The 25,438-nt window shown below is 51.4% G+C and overlaps 1 protein-coding gene across 1 annotated transcript in view; it reads right to left on the bottom strand.

Annotated features, from left to right (window-relative positions):
• MYO18B (myosin XVIIIB) overlaps nt 1-25,438 on the bottom strand; it is a 232,628-nt gene that overhangs the window by 154,150 nt on the left and 53,040 nt on the right. Inside the window, exons 13-18 of the mRNA XM_010828851.1 lie at nt 16,916-17,089; nt 13,535-13,625; nt 11,471-11,663; nt 8,232-8,312; nt 6,023-6,170; nt 257-416 (exon numbers count right to left, since the gene is read on the bottom strand). Coding sequence (XP_010827153.1) covers nt 257-416; nt 6,023-6,170; nt 8,232-8,312; nt 11,471-11,663; nt 13,535-13,625; nt 16,916-17,089 — 847 coding nt within the window. The remainder of the gene's footprint in view (nt 1-256; nt 417-6,022; nt 6,171-8,231; nt 8,313-11,470; nt 11,664-13,534; nt 13,626-16,915; nt 17,090-25,438) is intronic.

Below are 25,438 nucleotides of genomic sequence, written 5' to 3'. Positions count from 1 at the left end.
CTCCCAGATACTTAATGAATAAGAAGTCACAGCTTTCTAGCTTTTGTTCCACCTCCCCAGACGGCCAGCCTTCCTCCTTGGCTGGACTCAGGCCAGTCCCAGGAGATGCTGAACCACTCCTGTTAGAGTTACGGGTCTTTGTGTCATTAGGGAAGGGTCCCCGTACCAGCCCTCCATCACTGACTGGGCTGCTATGACTGCACGGCCCCGGCACCTCGAACGCCCCCCGCCCATCCCCAGCCCTGGCTGGGCTTACCTGTTCGAATGCTGTAGGACCTGGGGGGCGTCCAGGGCTGAAAGGTTGGGTTTGGCCCTGTGGAGCCAGCCCGTGAGGTCATAGCGCACAGGGTCGTGTCCCAGCTGGTGGGCGATCTCGCACTGGAGGGGCTGCTCGCAGGCCCGGAGGGCAGAGGCTCCTGAAAGCAGACACAGGGCATGAGTGCCGGGGCCTAGCGGGACACTCTGTCATGGCGTGGCGTCTTTGAGAACACGCTTTTCCCATTTTGATGGGACTCAAGCAATCAGTTCTGGGCACTGCATTTCCCCTGCTTTGTGCACTTACACGCACAGCTTCCAGCCTGCATTCCGTTCCTCCTTGCTTCCTCTGTCAGTCTTTCTGATGCGGACTGTTTTTAACGTCTTTATTGAATTTGTTATAATACTGTTTCTGTTTTACATTTTGATTTTTCGGCTTCGAGGCATGCAGGATGTTAGTTCCCCGAACAGATATCTAACCCACGTCCCCTACATTGGAAGGCGAAGTCTTAACCACTGGACCACCAGGAAAGCCCCTCCTCCTTGCTTTCTTAAATCGAAGATACCTGCGTTCCCCATTAGCACGTACCATCTTTGTGATTTTAGCCAGAACCATGAATCACATGGACTGTTTTTTAATGTTTTCTTTCAATCGACTCAGTTTTACAGGTAAAATCCATTTGTAAAGAAGCATTATACTGCAGGTTTGGTGTGCCAGCTATATTTACTTTCTAATATTCATGGAAATAAATACACAATTATTAAATATTTTGAAAATATGTGTAGGTACCACTTAAAATTGTCTGGAATACCAGTTGCCAAATAAACACACAGCAAATTCTTGGGAGATGCTGGTGGACACCTGGTTCCAAGGGACAGAGTGGGAGAAACAAAGGGGCTTGGAGTTAGAGAGGACCTGGGTTCAAATCCTGACCTGACCGTTTTTATAGTGGGACAGGGGCCAGACCACCTAAACCTCTGAGCCTCGGCCTCCCTCCGCCCAGCGTGCACCTTAAGTGAGAGGCAACAGCCAGCGAGCCGCACGTATTCTGCTTGAGTGAACGTTCTCATTAACTCAGAGCTAATCGGAAAGCCCCAGAGGCAAAAAATAATTTTTTAATACCAAAATGTCTGAGTTAATGTGTCTATCAGTCAGTCCAGGACAAGAATTGCTGCCCTGGGACCCGAGAGGCTTCCCGTGTCTTCAGGCCTCACAGAGAGAGGAAAAGGCCTTCAAGTCCTGCCCCCACCACACCCTACAGGACACCTCTGCCTCTGGCCCCACTTTCTGTGTCTTTAGGCTAAAAGTCAGGATCCAGGAAACACTCCATTTGAGAACTCTGGTTCACCCGATTCTGCATCAGAGCAGAGCAGGGGATGGGTAGGGAGGAGGCAGTGGCAGGGGTCCACAGGGCCCTGCTCTGGCCCAGGCCCTGGGGAGACGGCAGAGCACAAGACAGACAGCCTCTGACCTGGGGGGGTGGGGCACATATAGGGAGGTCGTTGGGCTGATGAGAAGCAAGCCAAGAGAACAGGTCGCCAAACATCCCAGAACCCAGAAGTGGCCCTGAAGGAGACGAGGAGGGCGTCAGGAAGGAAGTAGTGTGGCTAGAAGAGGACAGGGTCAGGGAGGCCTCTGTGGAGGAGCGCCAAGCAGGGAGCCAGAGGAGGAGGACTACAAACATTTCTGGGTGCACCCGAGCCCCTCTGTCCTCACCCCAGGCCCGGGGGGTCACCATCTTACAGGCGAGGAAGGAGGTGACTTTCTACAACGCACACACATTGCAGCTAACTAGTGGAGCACGGGTCCAACCCAGCACGCTCGGGGCCAGTGCCTGGGCAGGCTTCTAACAGCTCTCTCTCTTGGCTTTCTGTGGGTCTGGGTGAGTTTCCTCCTTCACAGTCCCCCAGGAAGAAAATAACCGTTCCAGAACCCTGGAGACATTTCCTGAAGACAGGGCCCACAGGGCCCTGGTCAGTCATCAGGCCTCTCCAAGGCCCCAGGTACTCCCCAGAGGTGGGGTGTGGTGGTGCCCACACTGCCCGGCTCAGACTAAGGGCCCCACAAATAGCAGTTCCGACTGCCCCTCCCGATGGCAGAGGCCAGTACCTCAGAACACAGAGGTGACCTTCTGGAATAGAGAGGATCATGGGCAGCATCACACCAAGCACTATGACCCCCACCTCCAGGGTGAGGGCAGTCCAGGGTCGTGTACATATATACAAGTACACAAAATTATATTTCATGACTGTGTCAGTACAAAGAAGGATTGATATTAATAATACGTAAATATATTACACTGGTTTGCTACAGCTGCCATAACAAAGCATTACAGACTCTGTGGCTGGAAGCCTAAGGTCAAGGTGTTGGCAGGGTTGGTTTCACTGAGGCCCCTCTCCTTGGCTTGCAGATGGATACCTTTTCCCTGTGTCTTTCTTTGTGAATGTCTGTGTCCTAATCTGTCCTCTGAAGGACCAGTCATATTAAATTAGGACCCACCACAGTGACCTCCTGAGAAATCTGTATGCACGTCAAGAAGTAACAGTCAGAACTCGACATGGAACAACAGACTGGTTCCAAGTTGGGAAAGGAGTATGTCAAGGCTGTATATTGTCACCCTGCTTATTTAACTTAAATGCAGAGTATATCATGAGAAATGCTGGGCTGGATGAAGCACAAGCTGGAATCAAGATTGCCAGTAGAAATATCAATAACCTCAGATATGCAGATGACATCACCCTTATGGCAGAAAGCAAAGAACTAAAGAACCTCTTGATGAAAGTGAAAGAGGAGAGTGAAAAAGTTGGCTTAAAACTCAATATTCAGAAGACAAAGATCATGGCATCCAGTCCCATCACATCATGGGAAATAGATGGGGAAACAGTGGAAACAGTGAGAGACTTTATATTTTGGGGCCCCCAAATCACTGCAGATGGTGACTGCAGCCGTGAAATTAAAAGACGCTTACTCCTTGAAGAACAGCTATGACCAACCTAGACAGCATATTAAAAAGCAGAGACATTACTTTACCAACAAAGGTCCGTCTAGTCAAAGCTATGGTTTTTCCAGTGGTCATGTATGGATGTGAGAGCTGGACTATAAAGAAAGTTGAGCACCAAAGAATTGATGCTTTTGAACTGTGGTGTTGGAGAAGACTCTTGAGGGTCCCTTGGACTGCAAGGAGATCCAACCAGTCCATCCTAAAGGAAATCAGTCCTGGATATTCATAGGAAGGACTGATGCTGAAATTCCAATACTCTGGCTACCTGGCTACCTGGCTACCTGAACTCTGGAACCAACTCATTGGTAAAGACCCTGACACTGAGAAAGATTGAAGGCGGGAGGAGAAGGGGCCGACAGAAGATGAGATGGTTGGATAGCATCACTGATGCTACGGGCATGAGTTTGAGCAAGCTCCAGGAGTTGGTGATGGACAGAGAAGCCTGGCATGCTGCAGTCCACGGGTACGCAGAGTCAGACACAACTGAGTGACTGAACTGAACAGTGACCTTAGTTAAACTTACTTTAACTCTTTAAAGACCCTGTATCTATAGAAAGTCCCATTCTTGGGTGCTAGGGGTTAGAAATTCAACATACGAATTTTTGAGGAGGGGGAATACAGTTCAGTCCACAATATATACTTAAAACATGTTTTTGCCTTAAAGTCCATTTTTTTCTTCTACTTTTAACAGAAATTAAAAGATTGTCATGGATCCCTAAGAGTACTGTGGGCCCCAGGCACAGCCCCTTCTGGGCCCAGGCAAGTCACCACAGAGCCAAGCTCTCGGGAGCCATGTGGGTACTAATGCTCTGGGTGTGGTCCCGGGAGAGCAGCTGGATCATCAGTTGCAGAAGCGCTCCATGTGTGTCCCGGACAGAGGCTCCAGCCCAGCAGCACTGAGCGCTGTCCACATCTTTCTCCAGCTTCTCCCCCAATTTCTCATAAGCCACTCCAGTCAGAAGGTCACCCCAAATACTCCCATCGGAGCTGCACTTTTCTCAGTGGCCAGGGACCTCCACGCAGCCAAGTCACGGCCATTCTTCAGCCACGCCTCACTCAAACTTTCAAGTAGCATTTAATTCGGTTGGTCTGTCCCTCCTCCTGAGGCTTCCGGAACGCCACCCCTTCTCGTCCCCTCTCCGACATCCCCGGCCACTCCTCCCCAGCTACCCTGGCTGGACACAAGCCTTGTCCCTGGAATGTCCCAGGGCCGAATCCCTGGCCATCTTCACTGCCAACCTTCATTCCTTTAGTGATCCAAACTAGAACTGTGGTCCTCAATGTCTTCTTACAGATACTGGCTTTTTTCTTTACCATCCATCTCCTCTGCTAGAACGTCAGCCCCTCGGTGGACAGTTTTGTTTTGTTCACAGATGTATTTCTCAGCCTCCATTTCAGGTGCTCCAGAAGTATTTGTTGAAGGAACCAGTGCATGAACAAGCCCACAATCTGACCGCCATGTTGGGTGGGACCTGGAAGACCCCACAGTGCATTGTCTTCTTACAGGCCTGGGGGCGTCCGGGTGGAAGGGGGCTTACTCGAGGCTGAGAGGCAGACATGGCTTGTGTTGAATCTGCCTTCTGACATGTACCGTCTGGGTGATCACAGACAAGCATTCTCTACAAGCCTCTCTCTGGAGCTCACTTTCCTCATCCTGGGGACAGGGTTGGGGGGTAAGAATACGGACCTCTAAATACGGGACAGAATTTGACCAGACACTCTACACAAAGCCCTGAGCTCAGCCCCTGCATGGAGTGCACACAGCACTCCTCCAACCCCTGGAAAGACGGGGATGATATTCTTCGTTGTATCACAGCCTCGGCCTCGTCAGTAACAACTGGCAGCTGATGACCAAGCTCTGCGGCTACCTCCCCTCACCCCACCAAGGCAGTAGAAATTCTGGAGAGAAGGCAGCCAGGGAAAGCTCCATCTCCATTGTTCAAAATGCTGTGAGATTGGTTTGGTGCCACATTGGTGAAACTACAAATAGATGGACTTGAACTTAAAGCTGATGGATGCCAAACCCCATGGCCTCTGAACTCAGTTTCGCTCCAAGCGTCCACTCCCTTGCACTTCTCCTCTCACCAATCCAGCCCAGCAGCCAGTGCTCGGCAACTCCGGAGTCTGCCCACCTTCCCAGGGAGGCGGCTCCTCTCACCTCCCAGCTGCCTTCCTCTCGTGTCTCCACAATGCAGTCTTGGGAACCTTCTAGAACCCGAATCTGACCATAGCTCCCACTGCCTAGAATCCCACATGGCTTCTCATTGCTCTTGGGTTAAAACCAATGTTTTCTGTGAGGCCTGCCAGGGCTGGAGGTCTGAGCCCATATGACATCTCCCTGTTTGTCCTGCACCGCACCCCTGGCTCTCCGTCAGATTTACCTGCAAGCCTCTCCTGAGAGGCTCTGGCTGCCGGAGAAATGAGGTCCGCCTGACACCCACCACCAACCCCCAGTCTGCCATCTCAGGCTCAGGAGACTCACATGTACTTATGTGTCAGCTTGTCATCTCCCACCCCTCCCTCTCCCCAGCAAGGACAGGGGTCTAATCAGGCTGTTTGCCTCCGTGTAGATTAGAGCCCACTCAGAACACATGATGAAATCATGAATGGATGAGCACACGAATGAATGAAGGCACACACCCAGGCAGGTGCACAGCCCCCCGAGTGCAGGCCTTGTCAGGGCTTTGAGGAGACAGAGTCCAACTCCCACCGGGAGAGATGATGAGGAGAGGAGCACCCCCCCCCACCCCGGCTCCCTCCCTCACCTTCAGCTCCAGCTCCTTTCTTCTCAGAGGTGGCACAGAGGCGCTCGAGCACCACGCTGTCCTGGGAGCCCTCCACCCGGACCTCCTCGTCCAGGATCCAGAAAAGGCCCCTGGAGTCCTCGGCACCTCCTCCAGCTGACAGGCGCACCTGGAGGGAGACCCAGGATACACTGAGGAGCCTCCCGAAAGAGACTTCTCATCTCACCTAGGGAGTCAGGGGTCTGTGGCCCAGGCATCAGGACTCAGACATGCTGCTCTGGAACCATGCTCGGCTCACCCCCAGACTCTCAGTGGAGAAGCCACGGGACTACCAATCTCTTGGTTACAAGGGTCTGGATCCTGCCTCTGTCTTCATATCCTGGATGACCCCAGGCAACTTATTGCCCCTCTCTGAGGCTCATCTTCTCTTCTGCAAAATGGAGACTGACAACACTGTCCTCCAAGGTGAGGATTTAACCAAAGCGAGCCCTCTGTACACCACACATCCCTGGCTCCACGTGGGCAGCTGGTCTCCTCGTGCGCAGCCTAACATGAAAGGATGAATCCCATCCCCATCACGTCCTCTTAGAAGTCTTTGTATTTTTTATAGTAAAATCTCGAGAGGAAAAAGGCACCAAGAACATCTTAGAGAAAGTGAACTTGCCTCAACCACACAGATATGAAATTTTAAATCCAGCACCAGCATCAGAGACCCTCCAGGCGACCCCTGCATCTCCACACGTGGGAGACGGGGAGAGGCCTGGGGATCTGCAGGGCTTATCCGAGGGTCCCCAGTGAGCTGATGCGTCCAAACATGGTGTCAGACAGTTAAAGAGGAAATGTGACGTGTATGATGGCCAACGGTCCCAGTGTGCCCAGGGTCGGGGCTTCCCAGGACACGAGGATTTCAATGCCAATTTAGCAACGTCCCTGGTAACCAGGACAGTTGCTCACTCTGACACAGGAATATCAGTCCACACCCCTCTGAGAGGGGTCCAGCGAGGGGAAGGGACACGTCCAGGGTCACATGGAGAGGCCCAGGGCACAAGTGTACCTGCCCCTGGGATCCTGGGTCTTCACCATGGCCTCTCTTGCTGGAGCTTAAATCTATAGCCAGCCCCTCCCAGCTGTCCCAGCCACTGCCCAGGAGTCCTGGGGACACCAGGATCTTTTCCTCCTCACACTGTCTGGGTGGTCCCTCAGGCTCTCCCCTCCCAGGAAGGGAGGAAGCAGGACAGGGACAGGGACCCAGCCCGAGAGGCACCAGGGAGCAGCAGAAGCAGCCGTGAAGGGCCGGCAGGGCTCATAGTCAAGAGTGCTTTGCAGGACAAGGTGCAGCCCGCTGCGAGCTGAGAGAAGCCAGGGAACCAGGAAAAGGTGCCCAAGTGCAGGAGAAACGTGACCAGCAGGACACCTACTGGGCGTCACCCACCCTGTGGGGCTGTTTGTCCCAGATCTCACAGGTGTTCAGGACAACCCAGTTGTACTACCTGTTGTTCCCATTTGGGTGATGAGAAAGCCGAGGTTCAGAGAGGAGAAGTGACGCGCCCAAGGTCACCAAGATCAGCTTGGAACCCGGCAAGTTCCACGGCCTGAGCCCTTTCTTTTACAGCAGGTTGGGGGGAGTTGGGGGGTGGGGCAATGAAGGAGGCCAAATTCCAGTGTGATGGTCATGGACTGCTGAGAGAGGGCTGAGCAGAGCGGCAGATCAGGGGTCAGCACAGTGGGTTCTGGGGGCAGGAAGAGGGAGCCAAAGACTCGGGGATCCCCAAACTAAAGTCTGTCTGCCTCCAGGGAGCTCAGGGGCCTGCATCCAGCATCACCCCCATTCTCCATCCCCAGGGGCCCCCGACTGTCCCGGTCTCTGCTGGGTGCAGCATCTTCGTCTGAACACCTGACCTTGCCAGGTGACAGTGCCTGGAGGTCACCGGGTACCAGCCCTGGAGCCCCGGCTCCGTCCACAGACTGCAGGCATGACTGCATTCTAAGATGCCAACTCAGACTCTCAACCTGATGGGATTGAAATGCTGGTTGTCTAGGCTACACCCTCAGACCAATCAACACAGAATCTGGGAGGGGGTCCCCAGGGTCAGTGTTTTGAAGAATCCATGGGTCATTTAAGGTGCGAACAGAGCTATGATCTAGTAGGTCAAAGACTCCAATCCGCCAGTATTTCGATATAAAGCCCAAGAGGCATCTGAGAGCCGTGGTTCACGGGGCCCTGTGTTACCTGTGAGGGGGTCTGATCCACCACGGCCACCGAGGTCCCCGGGGACGACTCCGGGAGGTCAAACTGCACAGGAACATCTTCCTAGAAAGTCACACAAGTTCAGCATCAGTTCCTTCCGCGAGCTGAGGGGGAAGAAACGTCTGGAGGAGGCTGAAGAGAAGCGAGGGCTTGAATCTCACACCTTGGCCCTTTTTACTGTTATTTTTCATCGTGGCACTATACACATGGCATGAAATTTACCACTTAAACTATTTATTTGGTGGTGCAGGGTCTTGTTTGCGGCGTGTGGGCTCTAGTTTCCCTGCCCTGCCCTGTGCTGTGCTCAGTCGTGTCTGACTCTTTGTGACCCCAGGGACTGCAGCCTGCCAGGCTCCTCTGTGCGTGGGGATTCTCCAGGCAAGAGTACTGGGGTGGGTTACCGTGGCCTCCTCCAGGGGATCTTCCAGAACCAGGGATCGAGCCCAGGTCCTCCGCACTGCAGGCGCATTCTTTACCGTCTGAGCCACCAGGGAAGCCCCTAGTCCCTGACCAGGGAGCAAACCTGGGTCCCCGCATTGGGGGTGTGGCACCTTAGCCTCCGGACCCCCAGGGAAGTCTGCATTTTTAAGGGCGTAGCTCATCGGCAGAAAGCACATTCACATCGTTGTGTAGCCTTCCCCACCATCCAGCCCCAAAACTTTTCATCTTGCAAAACTGAGACTCGGCATCCAGTAAACACGAGCTCCCTGCTTCCCCTCCCCATTTCTGTCTCTATGAGTGTGACCACTCTAAGCATCTCACATGAGCAGAATCACACAGGATTTGTCCTTCTGTGACTGACTTGCTGCAGTATAGTGCTGACTTGCTGACTTGCTTAGTATAGTGTTCTCAAGGCTCATCCAGTCCCAGCATGTGTCAGGATTTCCTTCCTTTTTATAGTTGAATGACAGCCCCTTGTATGAAAACATCACATTTGTTTATCCATTCATCCACTGATGGACACATGCGATGCTTCCACCTGTTGGCTATTACGAGTAATGCTGTCATGAACACTGGTGTACAAATCTCTCTTTGAGACCTTGCTTGGAATCCTTTAGGGTGGATACCCAGAAGTGGAATTTCTGGATCAAATGGTTGTTCTATTTTTAATTTTCTGATTAAACACCATACTGTTTTCCACGGCAGCTGCACCACTTTTTATTCCCAGCAGTCCCCATGGGTTCCAGCTCCTCTACATCCTCCCCAGCAGTTCTTACTTTTTGTTTATTTTTAGTGGGTGTGAAATGGTATCTCAGTGTGGTTTTGATTTGCATTTCCCTAAACTAGTGATGCTGAACATCTTTTCATGTGTTTATTGGCCATTTGCTCATCTATTTTGGAGAAACAGCTATTCATTCCTTTGCCTGTTTAACCATTTTCTTATTTATCTTTGGTTGTGCCGTCTTTGTTGCTGCGTGGACTCTTCTCAGTTGTGGCAAGCAGGGGCTACTCTCTAGTTGTGCAGGCTTCTCACTGCAGTGGCTTCTGTTGCAGAGCATGGGCTCTAGGGTGTGCCTGTTTCAACAGTTGCACCTTCCAGACTCTAGAGCACAGGCTCAGTAGATGTGGTGCGTGGGCTTAGCTGCTCCAAGACATGTGGGATCTTCCTAGACCAGGGATTGAACCCATGCCTCCTACATTGGCAGGTGGATTCTTTACCATTGAGCCACCAGAGAAGCCCTTTGCCCATGTTTAATCAGGTTCTTTGTTTTTATCCTTTTAGCCTTGGTATGAGAAGAAAGGATACAGACCAGGATCCCAAGAGCATCCTAATATTGTCCATCCTGCAGGGTTGTCAGCAATCATGGTGAGGTTATCAGGAACTGACGACTCAGTGCAGACCCTTCTAATATTTACTGAGCACCCAATAAGTGCTGGGCTGAGTGCTAGAGAGAACAAACAAACTCTGGAAAACAACAGCTGGCATACAAAAGTAATCAGAAATGTCCAGACCATGCAATGTTCAAAGATATTCATCACGGTGTTGTTTCTAACAGCATAGATGTGGAAATCTCCCAGGCAAACTCCGGGAGATGGTAAGGGACAGGAAGCTTGGTGTGCTGCAGTCCATGGGCAGTCGTGTCTGCAAAGAGTCAGACACGACTTGACTACTGAACAAATGTGGAAATCACCCAGGGGTCCAAAGGAGAGCTGAGATAGAATCTGACGCAACCAGAGACATGCATCCTTTCTAAGAGCTGTGAATGGTGGAGGAAATGTGAACAACATAAGGCTATGAAGAAAAAGCAAACAACAGAATCGTATATAGATGGACGTGAAATCTACAGAGAAGACCATGTATGGGGAAATGGCTGGCGTAAGATACTGACAGAGGTAACAGTGGTTGCCTCTGGGTGCTGGGGTAAAGGAGATGGTATTTTCTGCTTCTGGACACTGATTTGCACTTGCCAGTTTTTAAATAAAGAACATGTTTTACTTTGATAATAAGAAATAAAGTGAAATATTATGGGGAAAAACATGATGGATGCTACCACATGCAGAATGCCTAATACAGATTAGGCATTTTCTAGACCACTTCATCAAATGTTCAAAACAGTGTCTTTAGAAGGTGTGGTAACACCAGGGAGGAAGGAGGGAGTAGATGCCAGGGGGCATCTGGGGTGCTGGCGATGTCTCCTCTCCCCTGGGTGGTAGCTGTGTGAGTGTGCTCAGCTGGACAAATTCACCAAGATGAGACGTATACTCTGGATTTAGGCACTTGTCTGTGTAAATGTCATAGTTCAATTTAACTTTTTTTTAACGAAGTAAAGGCAGGCATGCAGGAATGAGCCTGAACATCCTGACCCGCATGCAGAGCCTCCTGGAGGGCTGCTGCATATTCACCTTTGGTGGATGCTCCCATGTTATGACCCAGAGACTGTGTAAACCACACGATTTTCACCCACAGGTGAAAAGGGCATGAAGGGCCTTCCACACAGAGGCTGCAACCTAACTGCTGGAGAACACTTCAGCTTGGGTGTGTGGGTGAGGAGGAACTGATCAGCCCAAACAAGGGATAGCTGTGGGAGCAGGGCCTGAGGAGCCCCAAGCTCTGAACCGTAAGAGAAGTGTAAGAGGCCATGGGAGACAGAGGGAGATGGGGGAGGAGCAGAGGCCCTGGCAGCGAGGCCTGCAGTTTGGGTTTTAATCAGTGCTGGACCAGACAGCATGAAGCTAAATCCAGGATGAGCACCAGAAGCCCCAGCCCAGCCCAGCCATACCTCCCGGAATCGCTCCAGCGCCGAGACGAAGGTCCGCTGGTAGAAGAGCAGCTGCAGGCGCTCGTGGATGTAATTGTGGCACAGCTCCTCGAAGGTGGCAGCCCGGTCTCTGCCCTGGTGCCGGGGGTTCTGAAAGCCCGGAGAGTCCACCACCATGATGGAGGCCATGGAGAGGTGGTGGGAGGAGAAGGATCTGTGGGGGAAAGGAAAGGGGCCCCGAGAGGACATGGAATCTTAGAGCCCTTCTGGTCCAGGCCCCCCGCTCCCCCATCACAGAGATGGAGAAACCAGGGCAGCATGCTGGGCAGGTCTGCAGACCCAGCAGAACACACTTCCTGTGGGCTGTGTGACTTTGGGAAAGTTACTTAACCTCTCTGAACATGGGTTTCCCCCAATGTTAAATGGTGGGAGGGATGAATAGGAAGACCCAGGGGCTGCAAAGAAAAAAAAAAAAGGAGCTAAAGTATGGGAAGTGCCTCCCCTGGACATTGCAGGCCATTAGGACACATGCTCTCTCCACCAGGCCAAGACTGGAGAAAATACTTGCTTAAGGCTGCACCACAAATTTACTATAACGTTGACTAGAGCCTCCTTTTCTTTCTTAGTGACACGTGGCATCAGAAAAACAACTTTGTTCCGTATCTGCCTCAGTTTACAAAGTTCTCTCTCTCTCTTCACCTCCCTGGATCCTCTTGACAAATCTATGAGGGTGGATGGAGAAGGGACTATTTGCATCAAAAACCAAGAGTTAAGAGACTCTAGAGTCACATGTGGGTTCCAACCCTTGCTCAGCCATAGCGGGGCTGCGTGTCTTGGCAGAGTTGCCCAGAGTCTCTGAACGTCCGCCGTGGAAGGGCTAACGATGGAGACGAACTCAGAAGGCTGGTAGGAGGGCTGGGTGTGATAAAACGTCCATGGCTCTGAACGTGGTAAGTGCTCAGTGTTTTCTGCTATTATTCCCATCAGCATGAGCAGTTAGATGCTTTGGAGAGTCCTACATTTGAACTCAAGCGCTTCGCTGTTATTTTCTGAGGTTTTCCATCTATAAAATGGGGCCAATAAGACACAGCACACAGACATGCTTGAAAATTAAGTGAGTTAATGTTCAGAAAGCCAGACGCCTGCTGGATGCTTGTAAATGGCAGGACGGGCAAGTGTCGTCATCACCAATACACCCATTTCCCGGATTCGGGCTCCCAGAACCCCAGAGCCAAACAGGAAGCAGCCACCCACTTTCTGCAATTCACCGATAAATGCTTCTTCCCCTGAGCACGCACGATCCCCTGGTTTCTAGATAATGTGTCTGCAATCTCAGAGGGTAATTACTCCAGCAGGAAGAGAGGGAGCCGACTCTATGTCTGCAGAGAACCCCAGCTGCGCTGCTGCTACGCACCAGCCTCATCCCTTGAACAGGATGTCGGAAGCCTAATTACGCCTCCCGCTTACACAGAGGAGGGGGGGAAGCCCTTCCACAAGCTCTGGATCGGCCCCACTGGAACTGCTTAGATTTCCCAGGGTTCAGAGCGGCACTCCCCATGATAGAGAACACAGGCTCCCAGTAGTATTACCTGCAGATATCTGCAGTGTTTTATGATCACAATTTAAGAAGAGTTGTTCACAGACATTTTTAAATTTATCTTTTATTTTTTATTGATTTCTTATTAAATTTATTTTTATTTATTTTTTAGCTGTACCACGCGGCATGCAGGATCTTAGTTCTCTGACCAAGGACTGAACTCATGCCCTTTGCAATGGAAGCGCGGATTCTTAACCACTGGACTGCCAGGGGAGTCCCTTATTGACTTCTTTTAATCTTTGCAGTGACCCTGGGGAACAGACCTATTGAATATTTCACAGGTGCACAAGGGGAGGTCAGAGAGGTGAACTGATCTGCCAAAGTCACACAGCCCGTGGGTGGCCAAGGTAGAATTAAAGCCAGCACCATCCAGCTCAAAACCCACTCTCCAGCTCAACAGAACCCCACTCTGCTAAACTCCCCAGGCTTGGGCTCATTCACGTGCTGCAAAGAGACCACTTCTATACCAGAGGGAAGGCTGCCGTTACCTGTTGATGAGCGAGACCACGGCGGCAAAGACCTCTTGGTACAGGCCGGAGGCCATGCCCTCCACACACTCCACGCCCGTCATCTTGAGCCCTGCAGTGGGGAAGAGAGGAGGGTGGGCATCCCGCGGTCAGGACCTTGCCTGGGGCCAGGGACGTCACTGCTGGCCTTAGAGCACCTTCCACCACCACACACACACATCACCCTGCTGCTGAAATTACTCATGTCCTTAGGATCAAGTTCAAGTGTCTTGTCAGGTCCTCCAGGGTCCTGTGTGGCCTGACCCTACCTCTCCTCCATTGTGATTCCTGGTCAGCCAATGTCACCTTCTCAGGGAAGCCTGCCGTAACCACTGCCACGAACCCATTAGGCTAGTTCTCAGGACTATCTTGCCTTTTTTTTAAAAAAAAAACTCTTTATTTTTATTTATGGAGGTAGGTACGCCCATTTCACTGCTGAAGACACTGAGGGCCAAATAACACTGAGCTAGGTTAGCCTCATGGGGCTACTTGGAAAGTAAACGGTGTTTGCAGACTCCTTATTATCATCATTGTTATTATTATTATTATTGTTGGCTGTTACATGCAGCATGTGGGATCTTAGTTCCTCCACCAAGGATTGAACCCATGCCCCCTGTACTGAAAGTAGAGTCTTAACCCACTGGACCACCAGGGACGTCCCCTTACTTTTTTTGAAAAATTTACTTTTCAAACTGAGATACGATTGACATACAAAAAAACCTGTACATTTTTAATCGTACATCCTGATAAGTTTGAAGCATAAACCCATGACATCATCACCATAGATGTGCCATAAACATAACCATCACCTCTAAAAGTTTCTTTCCTGTGTGTTTGTGTGTGTGTGTGTGTGTCTGTGTGTGTCTGTGAGAGAGGGAGAGAGAGGAACTTTTAACATAAGATTAACAGATTTTTACGTACAGAATACATTACTGCCAACTGCAGGCACTCTGTTGTACAGTGGAGATATTCATCTACTGATCGCTCTGTCTGTCCTCTAGGGTTTTTTCCTCTCGACTAAATGAAACTATGTACTTTGTGATCAAAATGTCTCATTTCCCCCTCCCTCTCTACCCCTGTCCCAGTAACCACCATTCCACTTTGTGTCTAAGTTGGACTACTTTAGATTTCTGATATAAGTAGCATATTATTCAAAAGTCAAAAAAGAAGGAAATCCTGCCATTTGCACCAACACGGATGAACCCGGAGGACGTTGTGCTGAGTGAAGTGAATGGGCCACCGGAGGACACATGGACCCTAGTTTTACAGCACTGACCGCAGCTCATCTTGACTTTCCGGTTATTTTGTTAGTCTGTGTCTCCCACCCTGCCCCCCACTGAGAGTGCCCCAAGGATGGGGACTGATTCTGAGTCTGTTGGCTCCAAATTCCAATTTCTCTCACACAGTACTCAGTAAATATCTATTGTTCCCCCTTTCTAGGGGGAAATTTGGCAGTTTCACAGCAGAAGCCGTAACATGTTGACTTAATAACTTTGCTCTTAGGATTTTATTGTATTGAAATATGCAGAGAAACAAAGATTTCTAGGTACACAGATTCTCCCAATTGTTCATTAAATTGGCAAAAAATCACTTTTTCAAGACAGCTCGAATATCCAAAAAATAGCAAATGGGATAGATAATTTGTAGTCCAACCATATAATAGAATGCTTCAAGTCAGGTCTAGAAGAATATTGAATGAGATGGAAAAGTGCCTGCATATAGTGTTAGGAGGAATAAAAAAAGCTTAGAAAACTATTACAATGGTAGCCTCAGTTTTGTATAAACACACACGGGTCCCATTAGAACAGCCAGCCTTGATTAAGGGGCACTGAGCAGAGTGGGGTAAGGAGTGGGGCTCGTATCTCAAACACTGACCCTTAGGTGTTGGTTCCAGCCACGGAACTGGAAACAGTTCGCAAATTTGCAGGCCCTAGGGCTTGGAGAAATAGTTTTGCTTGTACATTCCAGGCCGCCCGCTGCAGCCCCAAAGCATTTCCCATCCCTGCTTTAACTCCACCTGCATCCTGGGTCGTTGCTAGGCAACCCACAGCCTCCCAGCATCTCTCTCAAACCTGCTGGTCCCCTTCCTGCTTAACATCTGCCCTTGAGATCTCAGGCTGCGAGGCTGACTTAGCTTCACAAAGCAGTGCGTACTTGTAACTGTGCTTCTGTGTGTGTGTACACATGTGCACGGTGTGCATGCATGTGCCATGCATGTGAGTGCAGGTGTGTGCACACGCGCATGTGCACACATGCCTGTACATGGCACCAGCGTGTGCCTGTGCGTGTGCACCCGTGTCGGAGAGGAGGCGTAACCATTAGGCAGACCCCAGCTTACACCAGAGCGCAGAACTGGATGGCAGTGAAGTCTACGACATCAGCCATCAAGCTGAAGTCCCTGGCAGGTGGAGCAGCCCTGTGGATCCAAGGGACCTCTAACAGATGGTGCTAAAACCACAGTTCAAAACAGTGCTACCCGCTAAACCCAGACTCTGCAGTCTCCGGAGAGCTCCTCTTGGAGAGTTCTAAGATACCCGGGGCTCTGAGGAGTCCTCTGCCCTCACCTTCTACAGCCGAAGCATCTGGCCGCCGAGGCTGCAGACCTGGGACTCAGCAGACCCGCCTGCGCAGGTGCAGTGTAAGGGTGCTCCTGCTTGCCCTGCTCCACGTCAGTTCAAAGCACCCCCATTCCTCCGGCTGCTCAGACTCAAGTCCTAGAAGGCGCCCTGGCCCCTTGCTTCTGCCCAGGGCTCATGCCAACAGCTCTAATTGTAAACTAGACCTTGAACTGGCCCACCTCCGCCCATCTGGTCCACCCATCCCTTGTCCAGCCTCCACCACCTCACCAGGGTGACCTGTATCGGTTCCCACCCACTCCTTGCTCTTCATCCAGGCTGGGCTTCACGCAGAATAAACTAATCATGCCATTACCCTGCCTGTGCCCCTCCATGGCTTCCCTCAGTATGAAAATAAAACTCCATTTATAGACTATTCTGTGAGCTCTCTAACCTTATCTACTGTCCTCCCCACCAGACCAACCCTCTTGGCCTTATTTCGTTGTGGCAGGTCAGTCTTCCACCTAGAGTAGGGGCTCAGCAAAGAGCACATGCAGTGGAAAGGCCATGGTCCCTTGGCACCATCCCTAGTGCCCCCTCCCAGGTTTCAGCAGCGTCTGACCAGGACAGAGCACTGTGCAGGAAGGGCCAAGCCCATTTCCTCAGAAGCAGCTTCATTTGCACCTAGAAGGTCCACATACAGTAGACCCTCAATAAATCCTTGATGAATAGTGAGAGGATGCTGGTCTGTCCCCAGAGGGTGGCTCCGCAGGGACCCAGCCCACCCAGGGAGCCCGCGGTGTGGTACCTGAGCTCGCTTCTTCACCCTCCAGGCTCCGCCGGCTCGGCCCAGACGTCACCTGCTCGATGATCTGTCGCAAGTGGTGCTTGAAAGTGGCCGTGTTCAGCTCCTCGTACTCGCAGCCCAAGGCCTCTGCTGCATGGTTGGCCCACTCAAAGCGCATGAACTGCTTCCGGCCCACTGCGCGGGGGACAGAGCAGAGGAGGGTGGTGAGGTCCTGGGCGGGCGATGGGTAGGGGATCTTGCCGCCTCCCAGCCTCTGGGCCGCCCACCCGCAGCAGAAGCCTGAACCACAGGGCCTGGCCCCAGCTGTCGGCCTCGGGCAGGAGCCAGCTTTCCCAAGAGACACGTCTGTCCTACTAAGCTGCCACCTGCGTAGTTACTTTTCCAAAACAATTAAAAATATCATCCTCTCTATGGGCTATTATAACGCCACTTAACATCAGCAACAAAGCCTATACAACATGAGCAATGCTTATATGGTAACATTAAACGAAAAGGACTAGAAAAACTCATACTGTAGTATGGCATCAATTGTGTAAATCACTCTAAGCTGCTATATAAATAAGGAAAAGGAGATATATTCAAACGCTTTCTGCAGTGGTTCTGTACTAATTTTGTAATCCAAATTTTAAAATTTAATGATTTACTAAGGCGAACTACAGTTCTACTCTTAAAATAATTTTCTCCCATTTCCTATCTTCCCATCTATGTGTTTCTTTCTTTGAAATAAGAATCACAGCTGCCAACAGAGACTTCTCAATCCATCAGAAAAAGATCATAAGGGTATCATTCTTCAAACAGACATCTTAAAGAATCTGCCTGGTTTAAGAAAAATTTGGAAGTGTGGGGAAAGACTTTATCTGGGGCTTTGACAATATCCACCTGGAGTGGGTAGCCATTTCTTTCTCCAGGGGATCTTCCCCACCCAGGGATTGAACCAAGGCATCCTGCATCGCGGGCAGATTCTTTACCAGCTGAGCCACCAGGGAAGCCCAATAAGAAGCGCTGGCCACTGCTTATCAAGGTCCTCCTACACGCCAGTTACTCAGTACTGATTCTCTCAAGAACATTATTTCATTACCTCCATTTTAGAAATAATTCCCATTTTACATATAATAAAACTGAGATCCAGAGAGGTTACATGGCTAGTAAAAAAGTCCTGCCACTTTAAAAAACGATCAAGAAGGTAAGAACGATGGTGGTGATTATGTGGTGAGGATGGTGGAGGGGACGATGTGATGACGGCGATGACAGTAACGAGAGTGTAACAGTTGCCACTCACCGACCCCACTTACTTCAACATGTCATCTTTGTTCAGCTCATGGCTTTTGGAGTCAGAACACCTGTCTTAGAGTTCCGGGTGTGACACAGAAAAAAATCAGTACATACAAGCCTTAACTACTTATTATTATTACTGAATCTTCACAAAAGTCCCCAAAGCAGTATCGTTCCTACTTTACAGATGAGAAAACTGATTCAGAAGTCACCAGAAATCAGGCTAAATGGAAGAACTATTTCCCCAAAATCAATATGGACTGTAGCCTGCCAGGCTCCTCTGTCCATGGGATTCTTCAGGTAAAAATATTGGAGGTAGCCATTCCATTCTCCAGGAAATCTTCCCAACCCAAGGACTGAACTGGGTCTCCTGCATCACAGGCAGATTCTTTACCATCTGAGCTACCAGGGAAGTCTCTTTCAATATCACCTTGAGAATATTATGACCTTAGGTAAGACTTTCTTTGACGTGGAATCACTGATCTTTTCACTTTCCGTAAGTACCTAGTGAAAGGAAATGTTATATGGCACTATCTTAAATGAGAGCCCATTTTTTGTCGGCGGTCACTGAGAGGATGTGGCACCCGGGTGGCCTGTGAGCTGGCCCTGGGCAACTGGAGGGGCGTCACCCTTTGCCCTGCCCCTGGAATGCCCACCCAGCCCTCCCCACTCCCGCAGTGGGCACTGTTACAAGGACGCAGCCTTGAGACAGCAGGGCGCTTCTGAGACCCTCCAGAAGGGCTCTGTGACCCAGGCCAGTGCCGGCCTCTCTATAAATCCCTAAGGTCCTAGAGGGCAGGGGTGGAGACTCACCCACCTTGCAGCGCCGGAGACAAGCCTCATGTGTCAGCTCCCTTGTGTGTTACACCTGCCTCCCTCCCATCTGGAAGGGCTGCCTCTTCAGTCTCTCCCTGCCCCCTCATCAGTGTATGGGGGGCTAGTTTTTGAGTCAACACTGCCATCATTTGTCACAAACAGAAGGCAGAGATAAATACAATGTGCGTACAGAGATACCATTAGACTCTAATTAGATACAGTTACCTGGGAGCCTGAGGTCTGCTTTCTCTTTGCTAAAAATAATGGAGATTAGCAAGCATTACAGAGAGGCGTTGCAGGCTACTAGCCCTGAATGAGACATCCTCTTCCTAGGATGGGGCTGAAAGTGAACTCAACAGAACACGACTGTCCAGGTGGCCGATGCCCTTCCCCTCTCCCACCCCATCGCCTCCACTGCAACCCTCTGAAACGGTCTCTGGACCCTGCCCTCCGTGACCTGTAGCCTTGAGGAGCTACAAGCACTCACAAAGGGGCTCAGCGACAGCTGTGTCTGAAAAGAGGCGCTGGAAATGGACGAGGCAGGCCTCTAAGTCCCGCTGGACTTAAGGGGTATATTTCCAAGCGCTCTGTGCAGCATCCTGCTGGTGAAACCCAGGAGGCACACATGAGCCTTGCCGGGAAAACGCATTTCTGCTTCCAGCCCCCTGAAGCCTGGCCAAGCGCCAAACCCAATCCTGTGGGTCCCTACGTCTTTGTACAGAGCCGGGAGGAGGCCAGGCCTTCTCAGAGGGGGCTGAGAACCCTGGGCTGGCACCCGTGGCGGGGAGAAGGCAGACTGGACGGGAACACGGGCACCAGAGCAGCCAGGGTCTGCTTATGAGGACACTGAGCCACAAAGAGAGCAACCTTCTGAGGTCTCGTGGCTGGTAACGGGCAGACACGAGATCTGAACTTAGCGTCTTCTGACTTCAGCTTTCAGTGTGCTAACCCTGGGCCCATGCAGAAGAGCCTTCATACAGGGATATTGTTCTGAAACCAGAACGGAGCGAAAAATCAGAGTCAAAGGCTTAAAATTCCCCTTGAGAATCTCTTAAATTGCCCATAGCGTGTAGTACTGCAGCATACTTCCCCGAGTCCAACTCAGCAAGCCTCCCCTCCAGTGGAACACCAGAGGAAGTGGGTGGCTTGCCTTCAGGGCCCATGACACACAGAAAAATACTTATCGGTAACCCCTGGCCTCACACCTGCCTGTGTGTGGCCGGATTTACATAAATACAATGTTTTCTGACAGGGCCGCCTACCCTTGACACAGCTCTCTGTGAAAGAACTACCTGCAGACACCAGTTCTGTAGTTATGCTCAGTGAAACACAGTCCGTGCATCTCGCCATGGCCTGGGGGATGCACACCTGATGTGTCTACACAGAGGGGGAGGACGGCTGAACGACCCCGGCTCATCTCCCAGCTGCCTTGGGAGGTGTGCAGGCTGAAGGCTGTTAGGCCTGATTTACAGCAGAGGCCACCAAGACCCAGAGAGGGGAACGCCCTGCCCCGAGTCACAGCCGTAAATGGTGACCAGCCCTTGAGTCTAGGTCCCTGGGCCCTCTGGTCATGGCATGGGGTTAGGGGCAGCTCTGGGATCCCCAAGATCTCACATTTCAGACCTGGCCTGAGCACACATGTGGGCTGTAGGTCAAGTCAAAAGGCAACAGGGCCACACTTCAGAAGGCAGCATGGTGGGCGGACCAGAGCAGGAAGGCTGCCGCTGTGCCACCGTCTGCCCCGGGGTGTCCTCCCACTGCTGTAGGCCTTTGCTCACACGGGCATTTGCTCAAGCACAGGGTGTGATGGACGTGCCACGGAACAAACAGCCCTCAACCAGTGGCTGCAAGTTTGAAAGCATTAGTTGCTCAGTCGTGCCCGACTCTCTGCGACTCCATGGACTACAGCCCGCCAGGCTCCTCTGTCCATGGGATTCTCCAGGCAAGAACACTGGGGTGGGTTTCCATGATCTTCCTGACCCAGGGACTGAAGGTAAGGCCTTTTGAGAGCAGTTGCTCTGGGTGGGCTGCCGTCTATGGGGTCGCACAGAGTCGGACACGACTGATGTGACTTAGTAGCAGTAGCAGCAGCAGCAGCTCCAGGTTATGCTCTATGCTGACCCCCAGAGCCTCTAGCAGAGTGGAGCCCCAGCTGCCTGCAGAAGTAGCTGGTTCTGGTGACAGGCTCTTAGGGCTGCCTTCCTTCCCCACGCCCCTCCCAGGGCTTCCTGGGATCACCTCCCACGTGCGATTCTAGCCCCTGAACCCTTATCTCAGCCTCTGTGCCCATTTACAGTGCTAAGGCTCAGAGACAGCCTCAGATGCTGATCCCAGGTAACATGATTTGGTTTGGTTTTTCCTTCAGTTGGGCTTCCATGGTGGCTCAGACGGTAAAGAATCTGCCTCCAAAGCAGCAGGTAGACCCAGGTTCGATCCCTATGTTGGGAAGATTCCCTGGAGAAAGGAATGGCTGCTCACTCCAGTATCCTTGGCTGGAGAATTCCACGGACAGGGGAGCCTGGTGGGCTACAGGCCATGGAGTCACAGAGAGTAGAACATGACTGAGTGACTCAATTATTGAGGCCAAGAGAAGGTTCTCTGGAAGTGAGCCAAATTCTTGGCATGCTGCTCTTTTGGTTGTGTGCCTCTGTCTATCCCTAGAAACTGTCTGTACATACGGGGTGAGGTCTGGCCCCACCCACCGTGCTACCAAGGGCAGAAACTCCCTGGGTGACCAGAGGGCTGTGGAGCAGGACAGAGCGGCCACACGGCCAGGTGTTCCCTGGGGAGAAATGGATGCTGTGTGGTATCACTTTGCCCATTGTTTGGTAACATAAGTTTCTTAACTGCAGGACATCTCAGAGCCTTTAAGGAATATGGTATGATGCTCCAAGAAAGGGACGTTCTGTGCAGACGGATGTGGCCTGGGAATGCTTTCAGACCAAGATGGTCTAACATCCCATGAAGGAAACAGTGGCTTAGCTGAAAGAGCCCTCCATTAACCAGGTGACCCTGGGCAAATCATTGTACCTGAGTCACTTGCCCAAGATCACTCTGCTGGGAAGAAGCAAGCTAGGACTTGAAGAGAAGAATGAACAAACGGAAATGAGAGAAAGAAAAGAGAAAAAAGGGAAGGAGTGAGGGAGAGTGATGGAACTGCAGTCTCTGAGATGCTGAGATCCATCTGCAAAGGCAGGTTTTCCTGTTTACGTTCAATACAAAAAAAAGAGGGAAAAAAAAGACACGACCGTCTTTCCCTTGGGCACCGTCAGTTCAATTGCTATCAGTTACTGTGGCCTCCTGCATTTATCAATGACCAGGTGACTTTTCCGCTGAGTCACTGGCCGTTATGTGACCTATCTGTAATGCTGGTGCTCACATCTCACACAGAGGTTTACAGTTTGGAGGTCTGTGAAGGAGGGGCCACCTGCAGGGAGGAGATGAGCCTGAAAGGCCATGGGTGCCCCGAAGAAGGCGACGTTGCAGAAACAGACTGCTTGGGTTCAAATCCCACCCCTGCTGGCCGAAGCCAGGTGATGTTGGGGAAACCGTGCCACCTCTTTGAGCCTCAGTTTCCTCCGCTGTGAAATGGGCGTCTACCCCCAGGGCGTTCCTGTGAAGGGCCAGTGGAGTTACAGGTGCAGATCGCTAAGCGCAGGATCTGTGGGATAAATATCAACCTTTGTAACCATGACCACACGCTGAGATTTCTGCCCAGGGATACCAGGTCAGGTTCAGTTGTTGGGATCCTGGAAAATGGGGCTGTCTTAGAGGCCAGAACTTTAAGGCTCCTCCTGAGTGTTACGTTTCCTGCCTGTTCCTGCTGCCCCTGGGTGCCATGCAGCCCCAGAAACCTGGACAGATCTTAGAGAAGTCATCTGTCCCTCTGCACAGTGAGTGAGCCCCATAAGGCCTGGTCAACAAGCCACCGATAAATCATTGCTGAGTTGTTCAGAATCTACCATCAACTGGAAAGACAATGAGTGGACCTCTCTGGATACTATGGTGTTCCGGGCAAAAATGGCTTGCTGGACAAGTCAGCAGCAGCAGCATCTGCTTAAACCAAGCAAAACGGGCCACTCTTCTGCAAGACTGCTCAGCACCATGAGTCTGCTGCTGTGCATCAGCTGATAGGAGAAAGGGAGCAAGGGTAGGGGTCTCCTGGACTAACTGATCAAGCAGCTGGTGGGGAAAGACTGCCATGGCATCTTTGGGGTGGTGGGTGGTCATGGGAAGAACCAGATATGGCAGTTTTAGACCAGGCTGCGAGATCTCGAGCAGGACATCTGAGCCTCAGTTTCCATATCCATACAGCGGGGTGGTTCCTCTCCCAGGGGGTCACTATAAGGATGAAACAAGACACTGGATGTGACGCTGCCTGGGAGTGTCCCCAGGGCAGCTGATCCAAGCTGAGAAGCAGAGTCACCAGGGAAAGCTCTGTGGAAGGCATCACTCATCACCTGGGGGAACTGCAGGAGCAACAGCTTGAGGGGTGGGACCAGTAGCCGGTGAGTGACTGACCAGTTTAAACCACACAGTTTAAACCAGGATTAAACCTGGCCCTCAGTCTGATGCTCTTCCTACATTCTGGGGTCCCTCAGCAAGGTAGGCTGAGCAGGGGTCCCTCAACTTATCAGACTGTCTCCTTTGAAGCTGGGGCCCAAGGGAAGCCCAGAAAAACAGCGGATGTTTTCGGAGTACTCACCACATGCCTGGTGCTGTGCTAAGTGCTTAATCCCATCAGGGCAAGAACCACGTGAAAAGGTGTGATTACTAATCCCTCGCATATTCATGACACCATGGACCACGCAGCAAAACATGGCATGAATGGGGGGAATCTTCAAAGACAGAACTCCCTGGTCCCAAACTGGGCTCCTCCCCTTTCCAAGTTAGGACCTTCAATAACTTCCTTTGCCTTTCTGAGCCTCCACTGACTCACCATAAAAAGGGTGTAATTCTCCATATCGTTCAGTCATGTCCGACTCTCTGCGACCCCATGGACCGCAGCACACCAGGCTTCCCTCTCCATCACCAGCTCCCAGAGCTTGTTCAAACTCATGTCCATTGAATCGGTGATGCCATCCAACCATCTTATCCTCTCTCGTCCCCTTCTCCTCCTGCCTTCAATCCTTCCCAGCATCAGGGTCTTTTCCAGTGAGTCAGTTCTTCGAATCAGGTGGCCAAAGTATTGGAGCTTCAGCTTGTAACCATATCGGGTTACAAGGATTAAATGGAATAACCACACAAAGCACTTAAGTCATGCCTGGCAGAGAGCAGACTCAGCAAATAGTGACAGGTAATAATTCCATCATCATCGTCATCATTGCTGTCAGCAGTATCGCTATGCTCTGACTCTGAAGGGTGAGACGTGCTTTTATGATGGGAGTCCTCACTGAGCCATAGATCGCTGGAGTCTCTGATGAGCAAGGCTAAAAGAGATCCCAGAGAGTGTCTATACACCCTCATTAGGCAAGTCCTTTCCCCTCTCTGAGCCTCAGTTTCCTCATCTGTAAAATGGGGTGATGGTGCCTACTCCTTTGAATCACTGAGATGAACAAAGCTCTTAGCATAGGACCTGCCCCTTGTAAGTACTTGATAAATGTCAGCTGCTGTTATTACTTATGGAAAACAGAGGTCATAAAGAGGGGAGGGGCTTTTGCTGGGCCAACCTGAAGCCGGTCCCTTGGGGGTTCCAGCTGCCTCACACCTCCCTCCCGAAGCACGGGGCGGCAGGAATGCCTTCTAGCATCAGCCACTTCAGGGGTTTGTGGCTTTTTAAAATATAATTGTTTACATCCCACAGCAGCCATTCCAGCTTAATGAATGAATTCAATATGCTCAGAAAACGCAGAATAAATCCTTGCCTGTGGCCCAGAATAGGCCGGGCTGCGGCAGCTGTCGGGCAGGGAGCCAACCCACCAGCTGGGGCCTGTGGCAGAGGAAGGGTGGGGCCAGGACATGGCCCAGGGGGTGCCGGCCTTAGGGCTATAGGGCTGTGCTGGGGCTGTGTGGGAAACCTCTCTTAATCCCGAGCACCCGTGCCAGGGTCTGAGGCTGGCACCTGGCTGATGGGGACACCGAAGCCTCAGGCCTTGCTCAAGGGGCCACCACACCTCTGCTCACAAGGGCTCTTCTGTCTGACGCACCCTCCCTGACTCCCTCTCAGTTTGGGAGATTCAGTTCAGGGTCCCAGGTCCTAAGACCCCTTGGGGAGAGGACCCTGCTGAACTTTAGGTGTCTCCTGTCTATTTCTCCTGGCATCTCCAATGCGCCTGTCTGGGTCTCCCTCCTTGGATCAGAGGGGAATTGTGTCCTGGAAAGTGAGGATGGTGGTGCTGAGGGTCTGCCGTCCAAGGCACAGGGAAGATAGGAGAGGAGGGGAGGAGGGAGCAGTGGAGAGAGAGGAACGGGAGAAGTGGAGGGGGCCGGGGGAGC

Source organism: Bison bison, unplaced genomic scaffold (genome assembly GCF_000754665.1).
Source record: "Bison bison bison isolate TAMUID 2011002044 unplaced genomic scaffold, Bison_UMD1.0 scf7180017864495, whole genome shotgun sequence".
Taxonomy (NCBI): domain Eukaryota; kingdom Metazoa; phylum Chordata; class Mammalia; order Artiodactyla; family Bovidae; genus Bison; species Bison bison.
Note: the sequence above shows the minus strand (reverse complement) of the source record. Positions and strands in the feature narration are given on the sequence as shown.